The 12760-nt window shown below is 35.4% G+C and overlaps 1 protein-coding gene across 2 annotated transcripts in view; it reads right to left on the reverse strand.

The window, feature by feature from the left end:
* Window positions 1-4088: 4088 nt before the first annotated feature.
* DENND6A (DENN domain containing 6A) overlaps window positions 4089-12760 on the reverse strand; it is a 44378-nt gene continuing 35706 nt past the window's right edge. Inside the window, exons 13-20 of one of the 2 annotated variants that reach the window (XM_033132738.1) lie at window positions 12328-12393; window positions 12168-12232; window positions 11049-11138; window positions 9759-9812; window positions 9522-9631; window positions 9198-9300; window positions 7933-8007; window positions 4089-6694 (exon numbers count right to left, since the gene is read on the reverse strand). In XM_033132738.1, the coding sequence (XP_032988629.1) occupies window positions 6563-6694; window positions 7933-8007; window positions 9198-9300; window positions 9522-9631; window positions 9759-9812; window positions 11049-11138; window positions 12168-12232; window positions 12328-12393 (695 nt within the window). In that variant the 3' untranslated portion in view covers window positions 4089-6562. The remainder of the gene's footprint in view (window positions 6695-7932; window positions 8008-9197; window positions 9301-9521; window positions 9632-9758; window positions 9813-11048; window positions 11139-12167; window positions 12233-12327; window positions 12394-12760) is intronic. The other variant, XM_033132737.1, reaches the window with a different exon arrangement.

Consider the following 12760-nt stretch of genomic DNA (forward strand, 5'->3'; position numbering starts at 1 on the left):
GGAAGATTTGCTTTTCATTTCTCTCCCAGAAAAGGCATTTAAGATAGATTTTTTACGTTGAGGAGGTGGGAAGCCTCCTCACTTTAAGAATATTTATAATGTTTTCCTGATTACAAAGTAAGACATTCATCTTGTAAAAAAAATAAAGTATAAAAAAGCAAGTTCCCCATACTCTTCGCCTCCTCCCATTTAGTTCTTCCACACTGGTGGTGCTGTTTAGGATTAGTAGCGCCCCCTTCCTCCACCCTTAACCTAATTAAGCCATGTTCACCAACTCTTCAGATCTGTTTCAAGTTGAACTCCCTTGTAGATACTTTCTTGACCTGACTAGATAAATCGCTCAGGCTCAAAGAAACAAACGCTCTTCCTAGTTAAATGATTTCACTTTTACTATTGACAGCCCTCCTCCCACTTGTCTGAAGACACTAAGACAGCAGGACTGAAGTCCGTCTTTACATTCCATTGTATTCCCTGCATTTGGCACACCGTGAAAAGATGGTTGAATGACAGTGGGGAGGCAGAATAAACTATAGTATATCCATACTATGAAATACTATCAGGAGTAGAACTATAAATTCTAAAGAAAAGATCTCCAAGATACAGTTAGTGGAAAAAGCCAAATAAAGACTAAGTACTGTAAAGTAATATAAAAGTGTAGATTTCCTCGTGTGTGTGTGTGTGTGTGTGTGTGTGTGTGTGTGTAAATGCAGAACAAGAACTTTGAAGCAAAATTTGCAGTACTGATAGTGGTTACCTGTTTAATCAGTGTGGAGAGAAGATGGAGCTTTCCCAGGGAGTAAAGTAACCTCATTTTGGAGTGGTAGTCAAAGGAGCTTTATCTGTACTTTAAAAAAAATATGCTTTATTGAGATATAATTTACATGCAATAAAATTCACCAATTTTAAATGTACAATTTGGTGAATTTAAAAAAATACATATAACAGTGTAGCCAATACCATAATCATGCTATCAATCATTTCTATTACTTCAAAAAGTTCCCTCAGGGGCGGCTGGTTTGCTCCGTGGTTAGAGCGCAGTGCTCATAAGACCAGGGTTGCTCGTTCGATTTCTACATGGCCAGTGAGCTGCACCCTCCACTAGACTGAAAACTACCACTTGACTTGGAGCTGAGCTGTGTCCCCCACAACTAGATTGGAAACAACTTGACATGGAGCTGATGGGTCCTGGAAAAACAGTTCCCCAATAAAAAAATTAAAAAAAAAAAAAGTTCCCTCATACTCCTTTGTAGTCATCTTCTTCCCTCACTTCCAGCCTCTGGCCCACCATTGATCTGCTGTGCCTTTCCAAAATTTCATATAAATGAAGTCATATGGTATGTAGTATTTTATGTGTGTCTTTCTCCTAGCATAATTTTGAGATTCATCCATGTTATAGCGTGTATGAAGTTTGTTCTTTCTTATTGCTGAGTAGTATTCCATTGTGTAGATATATCACTGTTTCTTCATTCATTCACCAGTTGGTGAGTTTTGGGTTGTTTCAAGTTTGAGGCTTTTACGAATAAAGTAACATTTTAATACAGGTGTTTGTGCATCTGTATTGATTTATTTTTACAAAATGAATTTATCTATGTACTACTTAATTTAAAAAATAATCTTTGAATTTAATAAATTAACCAGTTTGACATACTATATTCTTGCAGATTTTCCTCTCAAATAGTAACATCTGTAAATATTAATGGGATCTTATAGTGCGAAGTAACTCCTTTTTTCATTTAATAATATACTGTGGACATTTAACAGTATCAGTACTTATACATTTCTTTTTAAGCACTGCATTCCATTGTATGTATGTAAGATAATTTAACTGATCTTTCAAATTGTAAAACATACTCTTTGATCCAAAAACTCCACTTCTAGGAATTTATGGTAACAAAAATTTCCCTCACGTTTGCTATGTAGTACTTGTAAGAAGTTCAAACAATGTTCATTACAGCACTGTCTGTAATGGAGAAAACTGGAAGCATCAATTTTTTAAAAAAGAAATATTTAAATCCCTCACTGGTCACTCGCCCAGATATTCCAATTTTTGCTTTTGCTTTGCTACATTTTATCAATTCACAATGATAAATTGAGAAAGAAATTAAACCCATTGCCAGGACAAACATTTAATCTTTTTTCCTAATATGCCATCCTAGGCATTCTGTAGTTGCTTATTCCAACTGGTGCATTCTGCAGGATGGGGTTGAAAAATCTGCAGTTTCAGAAAGTAAGCTGTTTTGTATTGTTGACGGCCTATTGAGTAAAGCTCCATTTGGTAGTGACAGAATACATATCAGTGGATATTCAGAGGGGAAGAAAGGAGTGCAAAGGAGCATGAGGGAATTTGGGGGGGAGGGCAGTTACGCCCAAAATAGGGAGGTCCTATTTTGACTGTAGTGATGGTTTTATGGGTGTATTCAAATGTCAAAACTTATCAAGTTGTGCACTTTAAGTGTGTTCAGTGTATTTATGTCAATTATACTTCGATAAAGCTGTTTTTTAAAAACAAACTGCTGGGTTTTACCACCAGAGCCTCTGGGTATAAAAATATTTACGGGTCGGCCCAGTGGTTCAGGTGGTTGGAGCACTGTGCTCCTAATGCCAAGGTAGCCAGTTCGATTCCCACATGGGCCAGTGAGCTACACCCTCTACAGCAAAGATTGTAAACAACAGCTCTCCCTGGAGCTGGGCTGCGGCGGGCTGCCGGGGGCTGCTAGGAGTGGCTGGTGGCCAACATGAGTAGCCAGCAGCCAGTGAGAGCTGCTGTGAGCGGCTGGCTGACCGACTGCCTCAGTCGGGGGAGCGCAAGGCTCATAATACCAGCATGGGCCAGGGAGCTGTGTCCTACACAACTAGACTGAGAAACAACGGCTTGAACCGAAGTGGGGGGAGGCGGAAAAAAGGGGAAAAACAAATTTTACCTATTTCTTTAAATCCAAATGAATCATTTCAATAGTTTCCTACTGAAGTCTAAATATTTACTTAATAGCAAGTATGATAACTCTGGAATATAAAGTTACTATTTTTCAAAAGTATCTCAATCAGTCTAGAAACACTTTATACTAGAAGCAATTTATACTACAATATATTCATACTAGTTGATAGGAAAAAACATTAAGGAGCACAAAAAAAGATGAAAGATCCATGAAGCTTAGCTTTCTCATGGCTAAGTAGAAATGCTATGATGATGACAAAGAGAAGGCAAAAATAAACAGAAGAACCCAAGCCTAGTGATGACGCTAATAAAATGGAATGAGACCTATGATTATTAGATAATAATAATCTTAATTTGAAGAAAGGCATTCAAATAATAGTGTGGCATTTAAGTACAGTAATGGGTAGCAGAGAAAGGCTGGTATTCAAAAGTGAAGAAGTAATATTGGAAAATAGGATACAGCAGAATTCTACTGCCATCTTTTTTTTTCCCCTCAATATTTGTACATCATGAGATAGGCAATGTTATAAACGCAAAATAAATGTCATAAACCAGTATCATTAACCAATCATCAACTGAAAACTTGTTGTTCTAAAAATTGGTTAAGTTTTAGGAATCATGATTCTGTATCTTGTATCAAATTGCTGTATTTCAAAACAAACAGGGAAGTGTAATTAGAAAAAAATTGTAGGAGCTCTGTTTTATTAACAAATGCTAATTTCTATTTGATTAATAAATATCACAATTCAACCAAGTTGTAGATGGCATATAAGTATTACATCTTAGATATATGAAGGGATATCAAATTATTAATGATAACTTAGTCATTATTGAGTTAATAAATTTTATTATTTTAAACCTTCTCTAATTATGGAGCACAGTGCTCCATAATTAGAGAAGGTTTTTTGTCTTCTTCGACTGTTTTTAGAGGGCTAATATTTGAAAGTTCGTAATTAAATTTTTCCCCAAGTTATGCTAAAAAGAGAAAGTTAGTAAAATTCAGATGTATAAAAACAAATGAATTAAGTTATGAGCAAGTGGAAACAAAAAGACAATTTTTAATGGCATCTCTTTTAAATGTACTGGAATATTTTATAGTATACTTTGAAGTACATTACCAAGTAACTTCAAAAACGAATAACATCCAATATATTTTATTATTAATAAATAAATTAAAATCCAAAGAACAGCGGCATATACTTGCTACTTTTAGAAAGTAAGAGGAAGAAATAAAAGTAATTTGAGATTTAAGGTTAAAATAGAAAAGGTAGCAAACAAAGGAGAATCTAAGAATACCTAAATTATTAAGTTAAATTATTTTCATTGGTACATTGCTAGGAAGAATATGAAATCACTTAGTTGATCGGTCTGTTATTAATAAACTGGACTACACCTGTTCATAGTGAACAGGTTTTCATTTGAATTTTAAAACATAATTTAGGAAGTAAAAGGAATCCCATAATGCACAAGTGTCATTTACTGTGCATATTTTCAAGCATTCCAACCTTACTCAGAAATAACACAACATATTCAAGTGCTTTAAAATCAAAGGCCTTTTAATTCGGTTTTTGGTAATGACCATAAATGCCTTCACAAAATCTCTATTTCGTTGAAAACAGAAGGCACTAGGCATTACATAATACCCTGAAAGCAGTGATTCCTTCTGATGCTGGTGGAGATAGACTACAAATGGCAGGTTTTAGATCTTAACAATGTCTCCTCACCAAAAAAAAAAAAAAAAGGACAACTCTGAAAATCAAGTTACCAATCAGTCTTTCTCAGGTTCCCACTGTAATTTTAAGTTATTTTTTCAACTACATAATTTGAAATTCATAGATAAACCACATAAGCATGATAGGGTTTTCAATACCTGTTAGGTTTTAGTTAAATACAGTAAATATGAAGATACATTATGCTAATTGGCACCCTCTGCTACTCTTTAGCTGTGCAAAATAAACTTGAAATGATACATCCCGTAGTGGTATAATTTAAAAGATCTTTGACGTGACACTAACAACTTTCAAATTCTGGTCACAAACTGCATATAAACTGTAAGATTATTAAAATACACCTTTTTGAAAATAAGATGACCATTTATACCTAAATAAGGTTTCCCAAAAAGATATGAAATACTTTAGCATATAAAAGTAGTTGCCTCTTTTCCACAAGGACAACTGTTGTTTCACAAAATAACTCATACGATCTGTGGCAAATGATTTCATTCAAATGCCATATTCTCTCTATGACTTTGAGGTATGCTTCAAGAGACTATCCGTGAGAAAAGGGCACATTTAGGTATAAGACCACAGTTACAAACACAAGGAGTCTTTCTTGGGTCAGGAGTGCTCTTAAGAGTTATACTAACAGAAAAGAAGAGATAGCTTCTGAAGCCATTTCTTTTACAAATACATACAACTAAATTTGGTTACTTAGACGGTAATTTAAGACACAGCTATTTACATATGTGCTATGTCATGTGTGCCTATTTTAAATAGTGGCTTCTGCAGGACACTCCTACTTAAACACAAACCAAACAACTTTGGTAGAGTAAACCAAACCACAATCTTCTATTTTTTGGCAAGGTAGTATAAACAAAATAAACAAACAAAAACAACAAAAAACTAGCTGTAACAGTGATTCAGGCAAAAGTTCCCACGTCAAACAACAGTAGGGAAAGTGTTCTGAGAAATACTAATTTGGGGGCAAAAAACCCTACCAAACAAATAATGCTGAAAATCACTCTGATAATCACTCAAATGAGTATCACATAAAAAGTTTATGGGCCTTTAAAAATAGTTCAGTTTAAACAATAGCCGATTATGAGTTTTATAATTAGAATGTCTTTGAAAGATATCCAAGATTATTAACTTAAACAGGCCCAATTAGTAAAGAGTAAGAGGAAATTAACTCTTCCATAATTAATACTAGATACCTTCTTGCCTTTGGAGAAACTGGTAAGATTAAATTTGAAAATGGTACAGAAAATAATGAAATGTATGACAACTGGAAAAAAAATACCATGCCACTAGTAATAAACATGATGGGAGGAAAGAAACATACTATTTTTAAGCAATGATTATGCAAAAGAATGCCTTATATAATTATGTATCATAACCAAGAAAAAGCTTCAAGACTAGCAGCTGGGTTTTGTGAAACATGTAGGACAACAGAAGGCACTACAAAAAGCATTAATTACTTCTAACTATAGTCAGTTCAGTCTTTTCCTTCTTAAGAAGATAGCCAGTGTGAATGTTATTTTTATATCCCCCTGAGTTTTAACATGATTGGGCAAAACAGCACCAATTTAAAAAAATATCTGCAATGCCAGCATTGCAGTTTGGAATCACTTATACTGATGGCCCCACAGGTCTCTCATAAGAGCACTTTAGAACATGATTAAAAATATAGAAATGCCTTTTGGTGTTTCAGTATTAAAGTGGAACCACCACAGATACCCATTTTTAAAAATAATGCACTAAAAAAGTCTGTTTACACGGTATAGTCTTTCCACCCTGTAGCTAGCATTTACAGCTGTTTTCACTCCAGGAGATCTCCTTTGTGCGTCTGGTTGAAATGTCAGTATGCTTCATGGTGCAGTCCTTTTTGGCTGGAAAATCCTGGCAAACATCATGTCATGCCCGTTTTGAGCAGTATGCCTTGTAGGTCCTCAGGCAATGCTGAGATGATGGCATCTATGTGTGTCCGTAACTTTCCCACAGTGTCGGGCTTCACAGGTAAATGCTCTCGATCAGCCTGCAACTAATAAGGAACATGTGGAAGCATTTAAATTATTCAGAGTCTGTATTAATACACTGTAGTTTCTAAATAAATATTTTTAATAGTCTAATGATTTGGGAACTTCAGACTTCGACCAGAATTTACAGAGACTATAAAGAAGCAAAGAACATGCCATTGAAATATAGTGGTATCTTGGTTTTCGAACATAATCCATTCCGGAAGACCGTTCGAGTTCTGAAACGTTCGAAAACCGAGGTACCGTTTCCCCATAGAAAATAATGCAAAATGGATTACTCCGTTCCAGACCTTTAAAATCAACCCCTAAAACTGCAAATTTAGCATGAATTTTACTATCTAATGATACCATAGATCCATAAAATTTACGGCGTTTGTAAACCGAAATGTTCGTCAACAGAGACGTTCGAAAACCAAGGTACCACTGTAATATATTGTTTGAGCTCAATAAAAGACTTCTATGTAAATTATGCTTAATGCATACCACGTGGTATGAAATATAAGTGACAGTTTTTTGTAAAGCTCATTAGACTTTATGTAAATATTTTTTAAATAATATGGCATCATTATGATTTGCTTGAGTGACCAAGTGTTTTCAGTCAGATCTACCATTAATTGACCAATATCAAGTCCATTGAAAAAGGTTACTTCTTGGGCTGGCCTGGTGGCTTAGGTAGTTGGAACTCTGTGCTCCTAACTCCGAAGGCTGCCGGTTCGATTCCCACACGGGCCAGTGGGCTCTCAACCACAAGGTTGCCGGTTCAACTCCTTGAGTCCCACAAGGGAAGGTGGGCTCTGCCCCCTGCAACTAAGATTGAACATGGCACCTTGAGCTGAGCTGCCTCCTAGATGTCTCAGTTGGTTGGAGTGCGTCCTCTCAACCACAAGGTTGCCAGTTCAATTCCTCGAGTCCCACAAGGGATGGTGGGCTGCGCCCCCTGCAACTAGCAATGGCAACTGAACCTGGAGCTGAGCTGCGCCCTCCACAATTAAGACTGAAAGGACAACTTGAAGCTGAACAGCACCCTCCACAACTAAGATTGAAAGGACAACAAGTTGACTTGGAAAAAAGTCCTGGAAGTACACACTGTTCCCCAATAAAGTCCTGTTCCCCTTCCCCAATAAAATCTAAAAAAAGAAAAAAGAAAAAAAAAAGGTTACTTCTGTGATACATCATGGACTGACTGTCACCTCAAACGTGAAGAAACTATCTTCACAGATCTTCGGCTTTTTTGGCTACATACCAGCTTATTTTTTAGCTTCAATACAAGGTCTACTGTTTCTACTTCTGTGTGCTTCTGGGTCCAGAGAAGTAAATCCTGGAAGAATAAACAAATCCCAAAATAATTTTTATACTGCTCTATTTCAGTGCATGAAATTACTGAGAAGGACAGAAAGGAAAAGGAGAACAGGGTATTTAACCCAGATATAGCATTACAGTACAAGAATAATTCTGTACATGATATTCTAACAATGTTAATCAGATAATTTTCAACATTAGCCAGAATGGTTGTTGAGTATTTGGCAGTAAAACAAAATGTAAGAAGTTCCTTTCTGAGGTGGCCCATTTAGATCAAGAAAAACAAAATTGCAACTCAAAGTACAATAGTAAACCCCAACACCACTAAGTAATGACTACTTTAATTTATAAAAAACATTAGCTAACAAATCAAGAAAACTGTGAGCGTGAATATATTTATTACTAGATGTAAACTTTGCATCTTTAAATAAGCTCTTCCTGGGCTTATTTGAGGTTGTCTTTATTGTATTCCTTCTCTCAAAACCATAAGCACTGGGAGTTTATGATTAGAAAGTTAACACTGAGGCCAGCCCACCTCAAGCTAAATACAAATGAAAATGATATTATCCATTATATTTTCACTTAATTTAAAATAGTTCTGTGACAAATTATAGACTATAAAAAGTCAGTCCAAATACATGAAAAAAATGTTAATAGTAACTGGAAGAGGTTACTAAGGCATGCTGGAAAAAAGCTGGAGTTAGACTGCTCGGATTTGAATCCTGACTCCATGAATTGATATGCTGGAAAATATTTAACCAGTTCACCAGGAAAAGTGCCCGGTTTGATTTGCTAATTTCTGTGGTGTAATATTTCCACTGTAGCTGATTTCAAGCTACTAACCTGAGATCGCTGAATAAAGAGCTGGGAGATGTACAGTCAGCTCTTATGAGCCAATGCAAGTGGGCTCTAGCTCACTGCCAGCTCCCCTAATTAGCAGTGATTTGAAGAAAGTCACTTAACTTACAATCCTCAAGTGTCCCATAATGCACATCATAACACACCTACTTCAGTGAATTGTTGTGAAAATTAAAAGACATTATCCATATAGAGCAGCGACACAGTCTTTGGGATATAGCACATGATCTAAAAAAGTTAGCTATTACTATTTATAAAGTAGTGGACATGGATGTCCTTCCAGCCTCTAAGGATAACTTTATTTTTACTCTCCACAGTTGTTAATATCACACAAACACGCTGTTCTCTAACCTCTTCACAAAGAGCTTCTAGGTGGAGTGCCTCCAATTTCTGGGTCATTTCCTTCCGCCGGGTCTTGAACCAACCATCAAAATTTGGGGATTTTAGAAAATGCCTATAAAACAAATTTTACAATAGCAAAGTTTGATTATGATTCACTTCCTCTCCTCAATACCTTTCCTACTTATAGCTCAAAGAGTGATGTGAAACAATGGAATTTTGAATAAAAGAATATAAGTCCACTTTTTTGGTTTTTGGTGTTCTCTCTCTCTCTCTCTCTCTCTCTCTTTTTAAATAAAGCTCTAGCGATGGGTGAAAAAGAAAAAAAAGGCTCACCGGTAAAGTCCAATCCAATCGCCTTTTATTCTAGAGGTCAACTGAGGTCCTGCTTTCTCAAGTGTTTTCATAAATTCTTCTGGAATGAACTGTCTTAATTGGGGTGGACTCTAGAAAAAAAGGACAAAAAAAAAAGAAAAAAAGGACACACTGTATCTAAAAAGTAGAAATGGATTATGTTTATAGAAGTTAATTGTAGTTACAGAACTCAAATAGGAATTAATTGACTATATATACCTTCCATGGAGAAATACTTTTTTGCAAAGGCATCAAGCTTGCCACGTATCTTTCCTAAAACCAAGAAAAAAAAGTTAATCAAGTTAGATGTTCTTACCCAGAGAGTCTTCAAAAATTTTTAAGTAGACCTACTTAAAAGAAATGGATTTCCAAGTTTTTCGTCATATGATTTTCAATCATATTACTTCCCACAATAGATACAGCTATTGAGAGGAATTGAGAAGAATTGAGAAGTCATACTTCACAAAAATTTGGATTATCTAAAATTTAGATAATCTAAAGGACTACACATTTTTAATGATAATAATTAACCTTATTGAATAATTATGTGGCAGAAAATATACTCAACATTTTACCTACATGATCTCTTTTAATAATTGCAACTATCCTACCTGGCAGGTATTATTGGGAAACTAAGGTTTCAAAAGGCTAAGTAAGCTGCGTAAGGTAACACAGTTTAAACTTGAATTCAGGTCTACTTAACTTCAGCCCATGCGCTACAATAGAGTTCATTTACTTAAACAGATTTAAACAGAACAAAATAAATTGACATCCATAGAACCAAAAAAGAATATTTCTTCCCAAAATATAATAACAAAGATCTCCAGGTTGCCCCCATATAATAGTCACAGATAGATGACATTAATAACTACATAGAATCTTTCTCCAATGCAGTCTCCAGATTAGGACCACATTATGGTACTGCCTGATAACTATAAGACTTCTTTTAATATTTTAATATGATATTCCACTGAATTTCAGGGAATAACCATATCATCCAATTATTTATTCCATAAATATTTATTAAGTACTACGGCATAACAGACTGAGAAAAAGATAATGAGCAGACAGATAAGGCCCCTGTTATCAAGGTGCTACAGTTTCATGGATATTATGTCAAATTGTGCTCAAGAAAATAAAATCAGAAAAAAAAGCTACAGGATAACTTGGGAATAGATGTATAAAACGCAACAATTATATAACATTGTCCTGCAATTATCTCATTTAAAATATTTACAACAGCCCTGAAAGGTATTTAGGAAAAGTGGAATTAGCCACATGTTATAGATAAAGAAATTGAAGGTCAGAGAGAGGAGAGGATGTGACTTTCCGAAGTTACACAGTTAATAACAAAAACAAGGAGTTCAGGTCTCTTGCAAAGGGCTCTATTTTTAATTACTAAACATCTGAGTAGGCAAAACACACATCATAAGGTTTTGGTGAATGGGAAAAGCATTCATATACCCTTCAATAAATCATCAAATTAAGCAAATATGTATGTTAACTTACTAATGGAATGATAAAGCTCTGTGTCAGTTCCAAGAAATAGCGTCGAAGAATAACGCTTTGAGCCTCAGAAGGACGTTTCTGTTGTACACCCTTAAAAGAGGGAAAAAAAAGAACCTGTATTTTAGTGTTAAGGAATATAAAACAATGGGCAATTATAAAAGTTCAACCGATATATAAAAAAATATATATATATTTTATTTGATATAAAACAAACCCTAGAACTTCATCTTTTTCCCCCCTTTTCCACCTCCCCGCACCCCCCACTCCGGTTCAAGCCATTGTTTCTCAGTCTAGTTGTGTAGGACACAGCTTCCTGACCCATGCTGGTATTATGAGCCTTGAGCTCCCCCAGCTGAGGCAGTCGGTCACTGATCGTCGGTCGGCCACTCACAGCACCACTCACAGCAGCTCTCACTGGCTGCTGGCCACTCACAATAGCTGCCGGCCACTCATGACAGCTGCAGCCACTCACACTGGCTGCTGGTCACTCACGCCAACCTCCAGCTGCTCACTGCAGCCCAGCTCCAGGGAGAGCCCTTGTTCACAATTTTAGCTGTAGAGGGCGCAGCTCACTGGCCCATGTGGGAATCGAACCAGTGACCTCGGCATTAGGAGCATGGCGCTCCAACCACCTGAGCCACTGGGCTGGCCCTAGACCTTCATCTAAAACAAATTTAATCTGAAGTTCATTATGCAATAATACTGTGGGGGAAAAAAAGCCCTTAGAGCAAAACATAAGGTATTCATCCCATACTTAAAAATACCAGTTCACAATGAATATATCAGTTCACTATCTTTATTTCATGCGTGCTATATTAATGCTATTAACATTTTCCACCAAAATCCTAACTATCTCCTAGTGTTAGATGCTAAGGTAGAGTCCAAGACTTTTTCACTATAACGTCCAAGTTTCTAGGAAGATTGGCACCAGTTTGTAGCTGCAGCCCCCATATTTCAAGCCCATAATTGCTGCTACTTTTGTCTCCTGATTTCTATGAAGCTTTGGTTCAAAAGAGAGATCTCATTTCACATTACTATACATTAAAGCACATATTGCCTAACTGCATATTACATACATGAATAAGGAAATTTAAATTAATAATATGAGCCAATAATTACCTTCTGCAATTGTTTTATGATCTCATCATCTCTACTTAGATATGGCTTATAAGAAGTATAAACTCCTAAGAAGTAAAGAAAACAAGGTAAACAGTTTTTTTTTGTTTTTTTAACCAAGCACCCATAAGGTATATATTTAAAAATTAATAAAAGTCAATACCGGGTTTAGAATCCAGAGTCTTTAGATTCTTCAATTTTTTCACTTTAACCTGCTTAGGAATTTCACCTGAAGAAAACATCATAAAGAGTCTTATAATTATTCAAATCTCAAAAAGGAAATGAAGAATAAAAAGAAAAAAATGAATAAAGAAAAACAAAAAAGCAGAAAATAAATTTTTTAAAGAAACTACAAAATTATTCAAATTTCACATATCACAAAACTGGAATTTTTTTAAGATCAATAGTCTACTGACTATTTATTACTTAGTCAGGGATATTGTACTAATATATTCTTCTTAATATCAATTAATATTCAAGAGTTTATTTCTGGTACTTTAAAACTGGATAAAGCAAACACTGGATTATTACAGCATTACAGAAATAATTTGTGTAAAGTATATAAAATGGGTACTTGATCTTTCATTAATATCTAT

Source organism: Rhinolophus ferrumequinum, chromosome 17, assembly GCF_004115265.2.
Source record: "Rhinolophus ferrumequinum isolate MPI-CBG mRhiFer1 chromosome 17, mRhiFer1_v1.p, whole genome shotgun sequence".
Classification (NCBI taxonomy): Eukaryota; Metazoa; Chordata; class Mammalia; order Chiroptera; family Rhinolophidae; genus Rhinolophus; species Rhinolophus ferrumequinum.